The sequence below is a fragment of the Pongo pygmaeus genome, chromosome 15, assembly GCF_028885625.2.
Source record: "Pongo pygmaeus isolate AG05252 chromosome 15, NHGRI_mPonPyg2-v2.0_pri, whole genome shotgun sequence".
Classification (NCBI taxonomy): domain Eukaryota; kingdom Metazoa; phylum Chordata; class Mammalia; order Primates; family Hominidae; genus Pongo; species Pongo pygmaeus.
The window spans coordinates 62,371,997-62,391,681 of record NC_072388.2 but is presented as its reverse complement, the minus strand read 5'-3'; the positions used below and the strand labels follow the sequence as shown (position 1 = coordinate 62,391,681).

Below are 19,685 nucleotides of genomic sequence, written 5' to 3'. Positions count from 1 at the left end.
AGTTGAGATCTCATCCCTGAACTCCAGGCTGGGCAAGAATGAGACTCCGTCTCAAAAAACAACCACAATACAAAAAGAGCTTTAAAATATTCATATCCTGGGGCTGGGCGCAGTGGCTCACGCCTGTAATCCCAGCACTTTGGGAGGCAGAGGCGGGCGGATCATGAGGTCAAGAGATCGAGACCATCCTGGCCAACATGGTGAAACCCCGTCTCTACTAAAAATACAAAAATTAGCTAAGCGTGATTGCACGTGCCTGTAATTCCAGCTACTCTGGAGGCTGAGGCAGGAGAATCGCTTGAACCCAGGAGGTGGAGGTTGCAGTGAGCTGAGATCATACCACTGCCCTCCAACCTGGTGACAGAGTGAGACTCCGTCTCCAAAAAAAAAAAAAATTCATATCCTTAAACCATGAATTCTACTTTCACAAATTTGAGGAAATAAAGATGTCATAAGTAGACACTCATTGGGTACATCTCAGGGCTACTGCTCCTACTCTTCTCCCCACCACCTCCAAGTGAAGAATCATCCAGCCCAAAATGTCAAGCTCCTTCTCCTCTTTTTCTCCTCCAATGCACATGGAAACAGCAGAAAGCCTCCAACACTCATTTTGTGCAGTGAGTCTCATATCCTGACCACATTTGATTGGACCAGGTGAGGGTACCTGAGCTAACCTGGGCTAGGGTCGCTTTCCCAGGAACTTTGAATTAACACTAACGGATCCTCGCCTATGTTCTGGCTACTGTATTAAATGGAGACAATGCAAAAATGAGAGCTTGACCTGCCATTTTGCCCAACCTAGCCTGCCCCTCAGGGAAAGTGAGAGGAGAATGACTGAAGCACAATCACAGCAAGGGACAGAGACAAAAAGGCCTGAGTGCTTTTCCATCCTATGGCTAGTCCCTGCTTGCTGAGGCTAAGTGCATCCCTGCCCAGAATCCTAATAGCAATTATCCCCCTTTGCGTATGCCAGCTCCAGTAAGTCCCTGGTAAAGCTCCTGCTGCTCCAACTCAAGAGAGAGAACCCCAGATCCTGCTCAGTGCCTCAATATTGCAGAACAAAGGGAGTGAGGGAAATATTTAATTTCCAACTCTGAAGGTCTACCATGGAGAAGAGAGGAGCAGAAGGAAGAAAATACTGGTGGAGCACTTGGTGAAATGAAAATAAATATTCTTTTTTTTTTTGAGATGGAGTTGTGTTCTTGTCGCCCAGGCTGGATTGCAATGGCACAATCTCGGCTCACTGCAACCTCTGCCTCCCGGGTTCAAGTGATTCTCCTGCCTCAGTCTCCCAAGTACCTGGGATTACAGGTGCCCACCACCACACACGGCTAATTTTTGTATTTTTAGAAGGAACAGTGTTTCACTACGTTGGCCAGGCTGGTCTTGAACTCCTAACCTCAGGTGATCCACCTACCTCGGCCTCCCAAAGTGTTGGGATTACAGGTGTGAGCCTCTGCGCCCAGCGAAAATAAATATTCTATGTGAACTACTTTAGACAGTTCCTGGCCCACAGTAAACAATACTTTGTTGTTGTTGTTTTATTTTCTGAGATTGAGTCTCGCTCTGTTGCCCAGGCTGGAGTGCAGTGGCACAATCTTGGCTCAGTGCAACCTCCGCCTCCCAGGTTCAAACAATTTTCCTGCCTCAGCCTCCCTAGTAGCTGGGATTACAGGTGTATGCCATCACACTGGCTGATTTTTTGTATTTTTAGTAGAGACGGGGTTTCACCATGTTGGCCAGACTGGTCTCAAACTCCTAACCTCAAGGGATCCACCCGCCTCAGCCTCCCAAAGTGCTGGGATTACAGGCGTGAGCCACTGTGCCCGGCCTCTCATAGTAAACAATACTTTAAACAAACAAAAAGGAGGCCAAGTGTGCCAGGCCAGGCATGAAGGAGAATTCTGAGTATAACCAGTATCAACGCCTCTTTTTCTCTTTTTATTTTTTCCATCTGATCATAAGATATTGCACCAAACTCTGGGCTTTCATAGTAATTAGTCCTTGTTCATAACATCTTGTAGTAGAGTAGAGTGATAGTATTTTTTTTTTTTTAGATGGAGTCTCGCTCTGTTGCCCAGACTAGAGTGCAGTGGCACCATCTCAGCTCACTGCAACCTCCACCTCCTGGGTTCAAGCAATTCTTTGCCTCAGCCTCCTGAGTAGCTGGGATTACAGGTGCCCACCACCATGCCCGGCTAATTTTTTTTTGTATTTTTAGTAGAGATGGGGTTTCACCATCTTGGCTAGGCTGGTCTTGAACTCCTGACCTCGTGATCCACCTACCTCTGCCTCCCAAAGTGCTGGGATTACAGACATGAGCCACCGCGCCCGACCAAGTGATACTATTTATGTCTTTTTCATATTTGAGTTGCCCCAGAGTGCCAAGTAGGTACTTAAACGTATGGAATGTTATGTATGAGGGAATGATTAAATACAATAATGAAAGTTTGGTTAGGAAACTTCTATATGATGTGTTTGAAAGGCTTATGGAAATGTACTGATCATCATGAGATGATGAGTTCTCTTGAAGTTGAGCGTTTGCGACAGTTTGCCAATGAAGGCAGTGACTTTTAGCTAATTATAACTTGTTTCATTTTAGGGGTCAAGACAGCTGTGATTATATACTTTGAATGAGTCTCTTTCAATGCTTTTTTTTTTTTTTCAAAAATACTTTTTCATAAATACCCTGTTCCATTTGCCAATTGGCTTGTTAACTGGGTCATCAACCTTCCAAATCAGAATATATGCTTCCTTGACTTAGAAATGCCATCAAACAACATTTTCAAGTACTGGAGATGACTACTGCCTCTATCCTTGTTTTCAAAGCTCTTTAAACCGAAATTTCCTACAACATTTTTTGTTCATTAAGAAGAAAGTTGTTCTAATGCTAGGGCATGTTAAAAAGATAAAACTTAAGATACAAAAAAAAGAAGCTTGATTTGGATTCACACTGAAATTTACCTCTACCTGCAAAGTGTGCTTCTCTCCAAAGACAGAATAGGGTTTCTTTATGTTTTTTCAAAAAGACTTAAATATCAAGGGAAATGAGCTGGAAAGGCATTATGTTTTCTAGATACTCTACACAGCACTATATATAGACCAGAATGTGTTGAACAGGGGTCCCCAAACCTGGGCCACGGACCGGTATCAGTCCATGGCCTGTTAGGAACTGGACTGGACAAGGTGGTATTACTGCCTGAGCTCGGCCTCCTGTCAGATCAGCTGCGGCATTAGATTCTAACAGGAGCGCAAACTTTACTGTGGACTGTGAATGCAAGGGATCTAGGTTGCGTGTTCCTTACGAGAATCTAATGCCTGATGATCTGAGGTGGAACAGTTTCATCCCGAAACCACCCACTCAAGTCCCCACACCCCAGTCAGTGGAAAAATTGTCTTCCACAAAACCAGTCCCTGGTGCCAGAAAGGTTGTGGACTGCTGATATAGAGGATTTCTATGCGGAAAAGGTAGTAAACTAAGTTTAGAATTTCAGTGCCTTTCTTCTAGTCAGAATTCTTACCCAAGCTCTGCCACTTACTAGATGTATAACCTTGGAAAAGAAACTTAAGCTTTCTAGTCAGATGTGGTGGCACCTGCCTGTAGTTCCAACTACTTGGGAGGCTGAGTAGGGGATTGCTTGAGCCCAGGAGTTTGAAGTTACAGTGAGCTATGATTGAATTACTGCACTCCAGCCTGGGTGACAGAGACTCTGTCTCTAAAAATAATAATAAAGGCTGGGCGTGGTGTCTCACGCCTGTAATCCCAGCACTTTGGGAGGCCGAGGTGGCTGGATCATGAGGTCAGGAGATCGAGACCATCCTGGCTAACACAGTGAAACCTCTGTCTCTACTAAAAACACAAAAAAATTAGCCAGGCGTGGTGACGAGCGCCTGTAGTCCCAGCTACTCGGGAGACTGAGGCAGGAGAATGGCGTGAACCTAGGAGGTGGAGCTTGCAGTGAGCTGAGATTGCGCCACTGCACTCCAGCCTGGGGAACAGAGAGAGACTCCGTCTCAAAAAATAAATAAATAAATAAATAAATAAACTTAAGCTTTCTGTATCTTAGTTTCTGCATCTAAAAACGTGGAATAATAGTGCCTACATCAATAGGTTATTTTGAGGATTAAACAAGATAATACGGCCAGGCTCGGTGGCTCATGCCTGTAATCCCAGTACTTTGGGAGGCCGAGGTGGACAGATCACCTGAGGTCAGGAGTTCGAGATCAGCCTAGCCAACATGGCGAAACACTGTCTCTACTAAAAATACAAAAATTAGCTGGGCGTGGTGGCAGGCGCCTGTAATCCCAGCTACTCAGGAGGCTGAGGAAGGAGAATTGCTTGAACCTGGGAGGTGGAGGTTGCAGTGGGCCGAGATTGCACCACTGCACTCAAGCCTGGGTGACAGAGTAAGACTCTGTCTCAAAAAAAAAACAAAACAAAAAAACCCTAAACCAAACAAAACAAATGAAACAAAAACCAAGATAATACAAGTAAAGTGTCTGCCACAGTTCCTGGCTCATAGTGTTCAATGAATGCGAGTTACAGTGATGGAAGACTTGGACCATTGTTTCTACTTTCTTTACTTTATGATCTCATAAAAGGTCACAGTTAACCTCTGTATCTTATTAGTCTTTCCTCTGTAAGATGAAGAAAATAGTAGCCATATATTCAATTACTTGGATATATTAGTAGCAAATGACTTAAACACAGAGATAACTTGGTATATAGCGTGAAAAGACCTGGCTCTTGGACAAACAGGATTCAAATTGTGGTTCCACTCATTACTAGCTGTCTGACATTGGGCAACCTCCTTGATCCTCAGTTTTCTTATTTTTGAAATGAAAATAATATGTATCTACAGAGTTAAGGCTGAAATTAAATACTGCATATGAAAATGCACTAAATTGCTATGTACGTGCTTGCAGTTATTTTTACCAATACCATATGAGATTTTTACAAGTACCATACTATGCATTGTCCTTATTGGTTTATTTTGTTTCAATAACAGTGTGCTCAGATTTCAGTTTTCACCCTCTTTTGGTTGCTTGCCCCTTAGAATGTGTTAGCTCTGATTCGTACTATGTTCATAGATTTTACCCAATTTTATTGATATCTCAAAAGCAATGTTCTCTCTCTATGATAGGTAAGAAGCCTAGATGTAACACTCAACCACAGGCTGCATTTTCTAAAATATGGCCTTGGTGTATTAAGAGACTCAGTAAAAATAACCTATTGAAAAGCAGCATACAGTTTGCTAAATAAGGCTTATTTCCATGTTTAGTAGGTCATTGCAGTGTTCTTTCCTTGTGTTCTAGAAGGACTTAACTCTATATGCATAATTCCTTTTTTAATTTTTTTTCCTGAGCTCCCTGTCACTTAGAAAATGCGTAGTTTTTTGTTTTTTTTTGTTGTTGTTTTGTTTTGTTTTGTTTTGTTTTTTTGAGATACAGTCTTGTTCTGTTACCCAGGCTGGAGTGCCGTGGCGCCATCTCAGCTCACTGCAACTTCTGCCTCCTGGGTTCAAGTGACCCTTCCACCTCAGCCTCCTGAGTTGCTGGGATTTCAGGTGTGCACTACCACGCCAGGCTAATTTTTTTGTATTTTTAGTAGAGAGGGAGTTTCATCACGTTGGACAAGCTGGTCTTGAACTCCTGACCTCAAACCATCTGCCTGCCTCAGCCTCCCAAAGTGGTGGGATTACGAGTATCAGCCACCACGTCCGGCCAAAAATGCATAATTCTTAAGATTATCTTCTTTGAGTCTAAACTTTTAAGAAAAACAGAAATCAGCCGGGTGTGGTGGCTCATACCTGTAATCCCAGCACTTTGGGAAGCTGAGGTGAGTGGGTCACGAGGTCAGGAGTTCAAAATCAGCCTGACCAATATGGTGAAACCTCTCTCTACTAAAAAATACAAAAATTAGCCAGGCTTGGTGATGCATGCCTGTAATCCCAGCTACTCAGGAGGCTGAGGCAGGAGAATTGCTTGAACCCAGGAGGTGGAGGTTGCAGTGAGCCAAGATCACGCCACCGCACTCCAGCCTGGGTGACAGAACGAGGCTCCGTCTCAAAAAAAAAAAACAACAAACCAGAAATAAATTACACTTGATCAATTACATTAGGAAAGAACTCCTGGCAGGGTCACTTTAAATTATTTCCTTTCATGCTGAAGATTCATAAATGTTTCACTTAGTTCTCAACATTTAGAAAACCTCAGATTCAGGGTCTAAAAAGTAAACTGAAGCTTGAAGAGGTTAAGTGACTTGCCTGTCAGGATTCTTTTGGGTGTCCATTGTAGAAATCAAACTCTACAGTGGCTTAAACAAAAAAGGGAATTTACTGGCTCATATAACTGAAACTAGCTTAGGTATAGCTGAATCCAGCAGTTCCAACAAGGCTGATGGAACTTGGCATTTGCCAAAGTCTCTTCTAAAGGATTGGCTTCCTCTAGGATGAAGGAAGGAAAAGGGAGACAGTTATAAGTAGCTCTAACTTATATCATTTCATGGTTTCTGATCCAAGAGGAAGAAAGGCATCCCTCCTCCAGCATTCAAAAAGCAAATCTTGGGGAAGACCCGGTTGAATCATGTACCCATCTTGAGTCATGTACCCATCTCTCTGGGGGAGGAGGGAGGGAAGAGGGAAGCACCATGAGTAACAGTCCCATCAGAATCACATAAAGTGAGGGAGGGTGTGGGCCTCAAAGGAAAAGAAGGGGACGGTTGGGAGGCACATATTCAAAACACCAAGGCCAGACCACTATTAAAGGCAGGGCTAGGATTAGAAACTGGAATCTCAGTCCTGGTGCAGTTTTAGAGGTTACAATGAGGATGAGAAATAGATAAGCTTAGAGCAAAAATACTTTGAGCCTCTTTTATTTTTTGTGTGTTTGTTTTTTGAGATGGAGTCTCACTCTGTCGCCCAAGCTGGAGTGCAGTGGCACGATCTCGGCTCATTGCAACTTCCACCTCCCAGGTTCAAGCAATTCTCCTGCCTCAGCCTCCAGAGTAGCTAGGTTTACAGGTGTGTGCCACCATGCCCAGCTAATTTTTTGTTTTGTTTTGTTTTTGTTTTTTTGAGATGGAGTCTCGCTCTGTAGCCCAAGCTGGAGTGCAGTGGCGCGATCTCGGCTCACTGCAAGCTCCGCCTCCCGGGTTCACGCCATTCTCCCACCTCAGCCTCCTGAGTAGCTGGGACTACAGGTGCCTGCCACCACACCCGGCTAATTTTTTTTTTTTTTTTGTATTTTTAGTAGAGATGGAGTTTCACTGTGTTAGCCAGGATGGTCTCAATCTCCTGACCTCAGCCTCCCAAAGTGCTGGGATTACAAGCAGGAGCCACTGCGCCCGGCCTAATTTTTGTATTTTTTAGTAGAGACAGGGTTTCGCTATGTTGGCCAGGCTGGTCTTGAACTCCTGGCCTCAAGTGATCTGCCCACCTTGGCCTCCCAAAGTGCTGGGATTACAGGCATGAGCCACTGTGTCCGGCCACCTCTTTTTTTGTTGTTGTTGTTATTTTTTTTTAGAGACAGGGTCTCATTCTTTTGCCCCGGCTAGAGTGCAATGGCATGATCATAGCTTACTGGAGCCTCAAACTCCTGGGCTCAAGTGCTCCTCCCATTTTAGCCACCTGAGTAGCTAGGACACACAGGGCCACCTGAGTAGCTAGAACAACATTTGTGTACTACCAGACCTGACTAACTTTTAAATTCTTTTGTAGAGATAGAGGTCTTGCTATGTTGCCCAGGCTGGTCCTGACCTCCTGGGCTCAAGCCATCCTCCCTCCTTGGTCTCCCAAAGTGCTGGGATTACAGGTATGAGCCACTGCGTCCAGCCTGAGCCTCTTTTAAAAGAATATATATTAGAATGAAGGGTTGGGTGCGGTGGCTCACGCCTGTAATCCCAGGACTTTGGGAGGCTGAGGCAGGCAGATCACTTGAGGTCAGGAGTTCAAGGCTGGCCTGGCCAACATGGTGAAACCCTGACTGTACTAAAAATACAGAAATTAGCCAGGTGACGTGGCATGTGCCTGTAATCCCAGCTACTCAGGAGGCTGAGGCAGGAGAATCACTTGAACCCGGGAGGCAGAGGTTGCAGTGAGCTGAGATGGTGCCACTGTACTCCAGCCTAGGCAACAGAGTGAGACTCCATCTCAAAAAAGAAAAAAATTAGAATGAAGCTAAAGCTCTGAAATGAAGTCAAATAACCATTTTGTTTAGTTTTAGAGGTAAATGGATATTCTAAAATGGAAATCCCTGCTATTGCTAATGAATGCTCTCACACACACATTGTCTAATTTAGTGTAGAAGTAGATTGAGAGGCATGCCGGTGATTTCCCTGCTTCTTGTTTTCTTCCTGTCACAGGGGGTATGCCAGAAGAAAATTTTGAGGGGGAAAGAAAAACTCAACAGAAAACTTCCTAAAGTTTAGTTTTTAGATGGCTAAGGAATTTTTTAAATTTTTTTTATGTTTTTATTTATTTATTTGTTTTTTTTTTGAGACGGAGTCTCGCTCTGTCGCCCAGGCTGGAGTGCAGTGGCGTGATCTCGGCTCACTGCAAGTTCCGCCTCCAGGGTTCATGCCATTCTCCTGCCTCAGCCTCCCGAGTAGCTGAGACTACAGGCGCCAATCACCACGCCCAGCTCAGCTAATTTTTTATATATTTCGTAGAGACAGGGTTTCACCGTGTTAGCCAGGATGGTCTCAATCTCCTGACCTCATGATCTGCCTGCCTTAGCCTCCCAAAGTGCTAGGATTACAGGCGTGAGCCACTGTGCCCGGCCTATTTATTTATTTTTTTTTGAGACAGAGTCTTTTTCTGTCATCCAGGCTGGACTGGCACTATCTCGGCTCACTGCAACCTCCACCTCCGAGGTTCAAGCTATTCTCTGCCTCAGTCTCCCAAGTAGCTGGGACTAGAGGCATGCACCACCACACCCAGCTAATTTTTGTATTTTTTGTAAAGATGAGGTTTTGCCATGTTGGCCAGGCTGGTCTCAAACTCCTGGCTTCAGTGATCCACCCACCTCGGCCTTCCAAAGTGCTCGGATTACAGGTGTGAGCCACCACACCTGGCTAGATAAGGAGTATTAAAAATAAGAAAATAGACGACTGTGATAATAAGTAGTATTTATCAAGCAGTTAATAGATGCAAGGCACTGTAGTAAATGCATAACATCATTTCAATTTGATGAGTATCCCGAGTTAGGAATTGTTAGTCTGCTTATTTGCAGGTGAGGAAACCAAGGCTGGAGGAAGGGGTTAATAATCTGCCCTATCTCCTGACTGTCAGAGCTAAGATAACTTTGGATTTCAGAGTGGGTTCTCACCATCATGCTTATTATTAGGTATAGCTTTAAGCTCATTTAATTGTGTAATTTGACTATTTTACAAACAAAATTATTGCTTGTGGTACATTATTTTGTATTTTATCCTGTATGAAATAAAGGGCACTTAAAATTGGCTTTCTTGCCGGGTGCGGTGGCTCACGCCTGTAATCCCAGCACTTTGGAAGGCTGAGACGGGCGGATCACGAGGTCAGGAGATCGAGACCATCCTGGCTAACACGGTGAAACCCCGTCTCCACTAAAAAATAAAAAAAAAATTAGCTGGGCGTGGTGGCTGGTGCCTGTAGTCCCAGCTACTCAGGAGGCTGAGTCAGGAGAATGGCATGAACCCGGGAGGCGGAGCTTGCAGTGAGTGGAGATAGTGCCACTGCGCTCCAGCCTGGGCGACAGAGCAAGACTCTGTCTCAAAAACAAAAACAAGGCTGGACGCGGTGGCTCACACCTGTAATCCCAGCACTTTGGGAGGCCGAGGCGGGCGGATCACGAGGTCAGGAGATCGAGACCATCCTGGCTAACACAGTGAAACCCCGTCTCTACTAAAAATACAAAAAATTAGCGGGGCGCGGTGGTGGGCGCCTGTAGTCCCAGCTACTCGGGAGGCTGAGGCAGGAGAATGGTGTGAACCCTGGAGGCGGAGCTTGCAGTGAGCCAAGATCCTGCCACTGCACTCCAGCCTGGGTGACAGAGCCAGACTCCGTCTCAAAAAAAAAAAAAAAAAAAAATTGGCTTTCTCTTCCTGTTTTTTTTTCTTTTTTCCCAACTCTGCTTCCCTGTCTGTGACATAAGGTCTCTCTGTCTTGATCCATCAGTGACACAGGGCTCTCACTAAGGACAGCGCAAGGGTCCTCTGATAGTCATCTCTGGAATGCAGCTTAAACTGCTAACTAGGGAACTGGAACACCTAAACACTTTAAATCTCAAGCAATAATTATACATATTAATCACATGGAAAGCTACGAATAAGCCACAACCTTTGAAGCACATCTGAAAATGTAACTAGAGTATTTAAACTGTGACCCAATAAAATGTCACTGCTGAGGATGTTTCCTGGTGGGTAAATGTAACTAAAAGAAATATGACACCAAAATCCCTTGTCTACAGTAGCCATGTGTATAGTTTTTTCTTGTGTATACTCTTTTCTTTAAGAGGGAGTCTCGCTCTGTCACCCAGGATGGAGTACAGTGGCATGAACTCGGCTTACTGCAGCCTCTACCTCCCAGGTTCAAGTGATTATTGTGCCTCAGCCTCCTGAGTAGCTGGGACTACAGGTGCGAGCCACCATGCCCGGCTAATTTTTGTATTTTTAGTAGAGACGGGGTTTCACCATGTTGGCCAGGCTGGCCTTGAACTCCTGTTCTCAAGTGATCTGCCTGCCTCGCCTCCCAAAGTGTTGGGATTACAGATGTGAGCCACCGTGCCTGCAGTGTGTACTTTTTCTGTTGTTTTCCTAAGAGGCAGCTACTGCCTCAGGCTTTCTCATCCTCACCGTTCTTTCCTCTCAGTCCACCACCAGCCTCATGTACCCCCCCACTCCACACACACCAAACTAGTCCACCTCTGATGATGATATCTAATCAGCATAGGTCTTTTCCTCCTCTACTGGTTGACAATTGTTCTGACGATGCTTCTACTTATAATTTTAGTCCTCCTTTAGTTCACCAGCCAGCCATCATTTGATAGTCAGTGTCTTGGTCTCATCACGTGGCTAGCTCACTAGTAGATTCATGATAAGCTCAGTTTTGATATCTGGGAAGTGAATGCTTTCATCTGAGAGCAATAAACTACGTTTTGTCACTTGATAATGCCCTCTCAGATGGCTATAATGTTTTTCTTTTCTTTTCTTTTTTTTTTGTTTTTTGAGATGGAGTCTTGCTCTGTCACCCAGGCTGGAGTGCAGTGTTGCAATCTTGGCTCACTGCAACCTCCGCCTCCTGGGTTCAAGCAATTCTCTTGCCTCAGCCTCCTGAGTGGCTGGGATTATAGACAACTGCTACCAAACCCGGCTAATTTTTGTATTTTTAATAGAGACGGGGTTTCACCATATTGGCCAGGCTGGTCTCAAACTCCTGACCTTGTGATCCACCTGCCTCGGCCTCTCAAAGTGCTGGGATTACAGGCATGAGCCACTGCGCCCGGCCTAGAATGTTTTTCTTCACAGGCTCCATCATGTCACACTACAGAATCCAACTTCTGGGCTTAAGTGATCCTCCGACCTCAGCCTCTGGAGTAGTTGGGACTGCAGGCCTGTGCTATTGTGCCTGGCTTCCAAACTTCTTTTTTTTGAGACAGGTTTTCACTTTCTCTCCCAGGCTGGAATGCAGTGGCATGATCACAGCTCACTGCAGCATCGACCACCTGGGCTCAGGTGATCTTCCCACCTCAGCCTCCCAGTAGCTGGGACAACAGGAGCGTGCCACCAGGCCAGGCTAATTTTGAAATTTTTTTCGTAGATAAGGTGTTTCACCATGTTGCCCAGTCTGGTCTCAAACACCTGGGCTCAAGTGATCCACCCTCCTCAGCCTCCCAAACTGCTAGGATTACAGGCATTAGCTGTGACATCCAGCCGAAAAAATTCTTCCAAATATATGTGTATTTGTCCATAAAGTATAGACATACGCTACCATCATTAGCTTAACTCAATCAATATATACACTTAGAGTGAAGTTCAATTCTTAATAACAGTGGATGTAGGCTGGGCCCAGTGGCTCACGCCTGTAATCCCAGCACTTTGGGAGGCCGGGGGGGGCGGGTGGATCATTTGAAGTCAGGAGTTCGAGACCGGCCTGGCCAACATGGTGAAACCCCGTCTCTACTTAAAATACAAAAATTAGCCAGGCGTGGTGGTACATGCCTGTAATCCCAGCTATTTGGGAGGCTGAGGCAGGAGGATTCCTTGAACCCGGGAGGTGGAGGTTGCAGTGAGTCAAGTTTGCACCACTGTACTCCAGCCTGGGCGACAAAGCGAGACTCCATCTCAAACAACAACAACAACAAAAACAGTGGATGTAAATTTACATTTCAAGTAGCCTTGATTTTTTTTTCTAGTCAAAATTTGATTGAATTTATCAGATTGGTATTTTACTTTTGAAAAGTGGCTGTCAAAGATTTGATACTGGGCCGGGTGTGGTGGCTCACGCCTGTAATCCCAGCACTTTGGGAGACCGAGGCGGGTGGATCACAAGGTCAGGAGTTTGAGACCAGCCTGGCCAACATGGTGAAACCCCGTCTCTACTAAAAATACCAAAAAAAAAAAAAAAAAAAAAGATTTGATACTGAAGAGTCAGTTCTAACATTTTCTTCTTGTTCTCCCGTGGTTTATTTGCAAAGGACTCTTAGAGTCATTTGTCTGTTTTATGAAGGTTAGTTTAATTAAACTTAGATAATATAATCAGTAAGTCCACTTAGTTGAATCCAGAAACTGCAATAAGAAACTGCAATAAATCATATGTTGTCAGGGGCTGATTGGGTGGGCCCACCACTGCCAACCCCTAGGAATGGGTAACTCCCACTTTTCCCTGAGGACATCTCCTATGCTGTTCTAGGCCAAGGCACCATTCCATGGACTGAGGGCAGAGCCATTCACTCTATATAAAATAGTAGTTGACCATAATGCTTTTTAGATTAAAATTAAATGTAAATATATTTCCTAATACTTTCTTTTACTGCATCCGAAATAGATTGTCTTGCACTATTCTTGGAGTACCGAAATCCCTGGGATACATGGGAGAAATTACTGGTCCAGAGAACAATTTCTCACATAGGCAAGGATGTTTCCATTTTAAAAAACCTGCTCATTTCAGTTGCTCAGCCATTTTATAGAAAGTGAAATGACTTTGAAATGAATTGTCTTTATAGAGATCCATAATTTGCAAGCAAAATCCCCACTCTATGACATGTTCTAAGCAACAGCTGTGAGAATTTCAAACGTGCACTATGCTTTTAACAGTTCAACTGTTGCCAAGGGAAACTGAATTGGCTTCAAAATCTTCCTTGGTTTTAATTCTGAATTTACCCTCAATCAAACATTGAAGAAAACAGGTCCTTGGCTGGGACACTGAACTTTCATGAAGACTGTACAGGATATTGAGATATGGAAATTTAAGGTTCTTGAGGGTAGGAACTAGACTGCTGGTATTCTATAGTTCATACTTAGTGGTAATGAACTTTATCAAGGCAAAAGTGGGCACTAGCCATACAGTGGCCAATCATCTGGAGTCAGTAGGGGGAGCCTGCTTCCATCTAAGAGTCATCTTTTCGTTTTCCATTTCAGTTCAAAGCAGGAATATTTTTATCTTTCATGGCACAAAATTATTTTTCCACTCAAGAGCCATTTCTGGGAGTGTGCAAAGAAAATTTCAAAACTCTAGTGTTTAACAACACAAACAGGAGAAATGCAAATGCATTTTTCGTTATCACTTGTACATATGGTACATATAGTTTTATTTATATATAGCTCTATTCCCTAACGTATCGAAAAGATGATATAATGCTGAGGGAAAAAAACTAGGCTACAGATCGACACACATTATTAACATAAAAAGAAAAAATACTAAAAGGAAGTATGCAAATACTGTAAGTGGTTATCTCTGAGTTGAGAAAATATGAATGTTAATTTTTTTGTCCCCCCCATTTTCTAAGTTTTGAACAACTGGTACTCTGACGTTTGTAGTTAGCATTAATAATTTCTTTCTTTCTTTTTTCCTCTCAAAAAATGTATGTACGGTGCGTTCAAATACATTAATCCAAGATTATTATCTGGAAATGTACCATTTGGCCGTTTGCATTCACCAAGCATGCAAACACATCTCCAAATATCTCATCGCTTGTTCTAGATAGATTTAAGTAGTCTTCTCCATTAACTCTTTCGGGTCCAACTTGCCAATTAAAATCTTGAAACTCCTAGTTTGGAGCTGGGTGTTTCCGAGCTCTGAGCAGTAGGCTGACCGGCGGGTTATTCTGAATGAATAAACTGCAAACTGTGGCGACAGCGTTCCCACTTGCATTAACTAAACGAGCGCTGGCCTCAACGCTACAGGGGTCTGATATTCAAAACAGACGTTTAAGGAAAAGGAGATGAGGTGAGAGAGAATTCGAAGAAGGTTCAGCGGAGAGCTACTGCTGGAGGTTTCAAGGGACCCATTTACACAAGCAGTGGCGCACCGGCGCGGGCGGGTGATCTTATTCCTGTCTACGCATCACAGGGTCCCATCCACAGTGGGACTCCCCAAACCCTGAGGGGCCACACTAGCTGCAGGGCGGGATCAAGTCTCGGGGGCTCCCCCACCCTTAGCCGACCCATGCCCTTGGAATCCTCCGGTCCAAGACGACCGCCGCCCAAAGGCTCCGCACAGCACGGAAAGCCAGCCCGCTGATCTGCTAGTCGCACACCTCCCGGAATTAAAGAGCTCCTCTCAAGCCCAGCGGCTTCTCACTTCAGACTGCCCCACCGCTGGGCGGAAGCGGCGGCTGCACCGCCCGAGATCGCGGCTGCATCCGGGTCCCTCACGCTTCGGCCCAATCCTCGACCTCCTCTCTTCCCACCCTCCTGTTTCTCCGCCCTCCTGCCGCCAATACCTGATCAGGTCTCAGCCGAACATGCTGTCAGGGGAGTGAAGGCGGATACTGGCCAATGAGGCCTCGCTTCCCGTTCGAAGTCTCCAGTGGGCGGGCGCCGGAGGCGGGCGCTGCTGGCCAGAAGGTTCGGTTGCGCGTGTGCCATGGACTCAGCCGCCCGGTGATATTGACAATAGGAGAGAGAAAGGGGCATTGACTGGGACCCACCGCGGGTAGCGAAAGGTGGCTCTGGCAGCGGCGGCTCCAGCTCCTGCGGCTCCTCCTCCTTCTTCTGTCCCCTTCTCTTGCTGCCGCTGCAGATCCAGTCTTCCTCCCTCCCTTCCTCCCCTCCCCACGTCGTCGCTGCCGCCGCCGCCGCCGGGTCCGGGGCAACGAGCTGAGGCGCCGCCCGCCAGGAATGTGAGCGAGGAGCCACCGGCGGAGCCGCAACGGGGTCGGTGCGGATTTGATGGGACGGGCCCGCGGGGGAGGATCGTGAGGCCGCCGCCGCCACCGGAAAGCTAAGGTTCGGGTCCGGCCGTGAGGCCTAGAGGCTCCGCCGCCGCGGAACCGGAGGGACCCCGCACCGGACAGCCGTCGCCCCGGGCTCCCCGCAGCTGCCCGGACCTCCCCCTGCACGTCCCGGTCCCGCCGCCCGCCCCCGCTGCGGCCACCTCGCCTGTCTCCCGCCCCTCCAAGCCACAGATCATCTTCGGATTCTTCCCCAGAAGCTTCAAGGTAACTTCGTCCCTCCAGCACCGCGGCTCGCCCGCTTCCCTTCTTCCTCCCGGTCCTCCTGGGGAACCTATGGGGCACCGACCTTGGGAAGGCCTGGCCGGGCAGGCGAGGGGTGCGGTGGGGTGGGGTGGGGTGCGGGTGCGGGAGCGGGAGCGCCCGTCCCACTTGTCTGATTTACCTACAAATGCTTCTGATGATACCTCTCATTCACTCTGCCCCCTCCCCCCTTTTTCTCCACCTTCTGGGAGTGGAGGCGTTTTCTTGCCCCCCTTTATCCACTGGCGGGGGCGGGGAATAAAGGGGGGTTTGGTGTGAGGAGGATTCTCTAGCAGCTTATCGTCTCCAGGGCTTGGGGTGTGGGTTAGGAGCAAAGGGAGTATGTAAGCATCCCCACAGACAAACCGCTTCCCTGTCTTTCCCTACTTCCCCTTACCCCCTTTGGATTATCCTGAGCCATGGAAATGCCCGGTACCTGCTGATTAGAGGATGATAAAGCTTCGGGAGCCCTGGCCCAGGGCGAAACCTGTTTCCCTGGGCTTTGCACGGACCCGCTGTTACCTTACGTTCAGTTTTGCAGTGCTCCAGGGTTGCGATCCTTGACGTTTATTCTGGGCCTCGGGCATAAGGGGTAAATGATTTTTTTAAAAGCTACCTATATATCGTCTGTAGAGATGAGAGATAAGGAATAAAGAAGAAACAAAAAGAGTGATGGAAGAAGAGGATTTACTGAAATTTTGTAGTGTTAGAGTTAGAATGAAGTCTAAATAATTCACATACCCGGTTGGAAAATCGGCCCCTAAATTTACAACGTACAAATAAGATGTGGAGCTTTTGGCTGATGCAGTCATTTTGATATTTTAAAGTGATCTTAACATCTATAGTCATTCATAGTTTGTGATTCTATTTTGAATCCATCACATTATATTAAGGCTAAATTAGGTAGATTTTTAAAAACTTTTTTTTTTTTTTAAAGAAAACCAAAGAAGACTTCCAAATTCCAAACGTTAACATCATATGTGTGTATGTGTTTTTAAATGTTTTTGTTATTTTTACATTGTCAAAATCCACGTAATCCAGGTAACTTTTTATTCTCACGTGTTCAGGAAGAAATTCCCTTACTCTTTTATTTAGAAGTTAAAAACCACTTGTCTTGTGTATTGGAATGACAGGTGAGTAATTGCATTTCAGCATTTCCCCCATATGCATTACTTCTATCCGAGTCTGCCATTAGTCTTGCATGAAGCCTCAGTGCCATGGAAATGATGGCATCTGTTTAAATTGGTGAATGAAATTAAGCTTAACGCTTGTTACTTTCAGGAAATAGCCTTCATTTTAATAACTCGAGAGGGTTAAACAATGCAAAAGTGCTGTTCAGTTCCATAAGTTTGATGGAATGAAAATTGGTATTTGATGATGAACTTCAAGGTCTAAACCTCAAGGGAAGTCAACTTGGTTGGTCAGTAGGCTGTGAATTTATGTTTTCAGTTCAACTTTGGTACTTGATTTTCTCATAGTTTTTATTAAGCTTTAATAACGTAAGGTGGCTTCATTCAAAAAGAAGACTTATTTGAAATATTTTAATTATGCCTTTTATGTGTTTTGTTTAAAGTAATCTAGCCTGTCCTCATTTGCAGTGTGGTATAGTTTATCATAGCTAACATAGCACATCCCATTAAAAGTTATGCCTAGATAATTTCAGTAGTAGTAAATTTCACCTTGCTGTGATACATTGGTATAGATTCTTGAAGTACACTAAGGGTTTCAACTCCAGAACCCATTCATAATATTAAATATCTTGGGAAAATGTATCGATGGAAGTTTTCCAGCTACAGAATAGCTCCAAAAATTACTTGAAGATGTGAAGAGCTTTGCAGTTAGAAAATGGGCAGGCAGCATAGATTTCTTTAAGCCTAGATGAGTATCTTTAATGCTTATAATGGAGTGGCACAATACATTAGAGTTCTGATATTGTTTCCATGATACTTAAATTATTTTCATGTTTTCCTATTAACATATGACTTTTCTTTTCTTTGTTTCTTTCTTTTTTTTTGAGAAGGAGTTTTGCTCTTACTGCCCAGGCTGGAGTGCAGTGGCACGATCTTGGCTCACCACAGCTCCGCCTCCCGGGTTCAAGTGATTCTCCTGCCTCAGCCTCCTGAGTAGCTGGGATTACAGGCATGCGCCACCATGCCTGGCTAATTTTTGTATTTTTTTTTTTTTTAGTAGAGATGGTGTTTCTCCATGTTGGTCAGGCTGGTCTCGAACTCCCAACCTGAGGTTATCTGCCTGCCTTGGCCTCCCAAAGTGCTGGGATTACAGGTGTGTGCCACCATGCCTGGCTTTTTCTTTCTTTTTTTTTTTTTTTGAGATGGAATCTTGCTCTGTCGCCCAGGCTGGAGTGCAGTGGTGCCATCTTGGCTCACCGCAACCTCCGCCTCCTGGGTTCAAGCGGTTCTCCCTTCTCAGCCTCTTGAGTAGCTGAGATTACAGATGCATGCCACTGCGCCTGGCTAATTTTTGTATTTTTAGTAGGGACAGGGTTTCACCATGTTGGCCAGGCTAGTCTCGAACTCCTGACCTCAAGTGATCCACCCACCTCGACCTCCCAAAGTGCTGGGATTACAGGTGTGAGCCACCGGGCCCAGCCTTTTTTTTTTTTTTTTTTTTTAAAGATGGAGTCTCACTCTGTCACTCAGGCTGGAGTGCAATGGTGGGATCCTGGCCCACTGCAACCTCGGCCTCCCAGGTTCAAGCGATTCTTTCACCTCAGCCTCCCGAGTAGCTGAGATTACAAGCACCTGCCATCATGCCCAGCTAATTTTTGTAATTTTATAGAGCCTGAATTTCACCATGTTGTCCAGGTTGGTCTTGAACTCCTGACCTCAAGTGATCCACCCATCTCACCCTCCCAAAGTTCTGGGATTACAGGCGTGAGCCATTGCACTTGGCCAAGATAAGACTTTTCTTAACTGATTTTGTTTTCTTTAGCACATATTCCCATTTTCATGAATATTGTATATGGGAATTTTAGAATTGGTATAACTCACATGTATGCTTCCACCTTGGGAATGTATGGGTTTATGATACTTCTTTCTCTTCAGTAGGGATATGTCCTCAGCACCAACTACTCCTCCATCAGTGGATAAAGTAGACGGATTTTCTCGGAAGTCCGTCAGAAAAGCCAGACAGAAGAGGTCGCAAAGTTCCTCACAGTTTAGGTCTCAAGGCAAGCCTATTGAGTTAACACCTCTGCCACTGCTAAAAGGTAAGGCTCATGACCAGGTGATACATTCTTTTTCAATTGATCTTTCTACATCTATATATAATTTCCTTTTTGTAGAGTTTTATATGTGTTGCAAATTGAAGGGATGGGATACTTCACATACATTGAAGTTACTAACGTGTGACCAGATATACCCACTCTCCTTTTTAAAGGCTCAATTTAGTCTGTCTTTGGGCAAGTTAAAAGAAACTTATTATCAGGAGAATATCTCACATTGATGAGTAGGTAAACTAAGTACTAGAGAAACTTTAAGATGTCTGGGTTTGTGTTTTTCATTTTTTCTGCTGTTGACATTTAGGGATACATTATATGCAATGACAACTACAGATTATGCTGTCTTAGGAAGTAGACCCTAGTAGAAGAGATGGTACCATTCATTAATTTACGTATAGAAAATGGTATTTGGAAGAATTCATTTTTAAAAATCAAGAAAAAAATTGTCCATTTATATTTGTTTACATGTACTCTTGTTTTCAGATAGTACAAGTAGAAAAGGTATATGATGATCATACTTGTTTAGTATGATCTTTTCTTTGAAATTTGTTAATTTCTTAATTTTAATTTTTATCTCTTGAGATAGAGTCTCCCTCTGTTGCTTAGGCTGGTTCACAGCAACCTCCACCTCCTGGGTTCAAGTGATTTTCCTGCCTCAGCCTCCTGAGTAGCTGGGAGCACAGGTGCCCGCCACCATGCCCAGCTAATTTTTGTATTTTTAATAGAGACAGGGTTCCACCATGTTGGTCAGGCTGGTCTTGAACTCCTGACC

The 19,685-nt window shown here is 45.0% G+C and overlaps 2 protein-coding genes across 5 annotated transcripts in view; one reads left to right on the top strand and one right to left on the bottom strand.

Moving 5' to 3' along the window:
- The window catches only part of LOC129012346 (uncharacterized), a 56,377-nt gene extending 40,118 nt beyond the window's left edge, over positions 1–16,259 (bottom strand). The window contains exons 1-2 of the mRNA XM_054447985.2: positions 16,195–16,259; positions 14,920–15,703 (exon numbers count right to left, since the gene is read on the bottom strand). Of these exons, the coding sequence (XP_054303960.2) occupies positions 14,947–15,703; positions 16,195–16,259 (822 nt within the window). The 3' untranslated portion in view covers positions 14,920–14,946. The remainder of the gene's footprint in view (positions 1–14,919; positions 15,704–16,194) is intronic.
- Positions 15,503–19,685, top strand: part of PPP2R5E (protein phosphatase 2 regulatory subunit B'epsilon) — a 174,172-nt gene continuing 169,989 nt past the window's right edge. For 2 of the 4 annotated variants that reach the window (XM_063651671.1, XM_054449801.2), the window contains exons 1-2: positions 15,630–16,264; positions 18,738–18,901. In XM_063651671.1, coding sequence (XP_063507741.1) covers positions 18,745–18,901 — 157 coding nt within the window. In that variant the 5' untranslated portion in view covers positions 15,630–16,264; positions 18,738–18,744. Of the gene's footprint in view, positions 16,265–18,737; positions 18,902–19,685 lie in introns of all 4 variants that reach the window. The other 2 variants (XM_054449810.2, XM_054449809.2) reach the window with 2 other exon arrangements.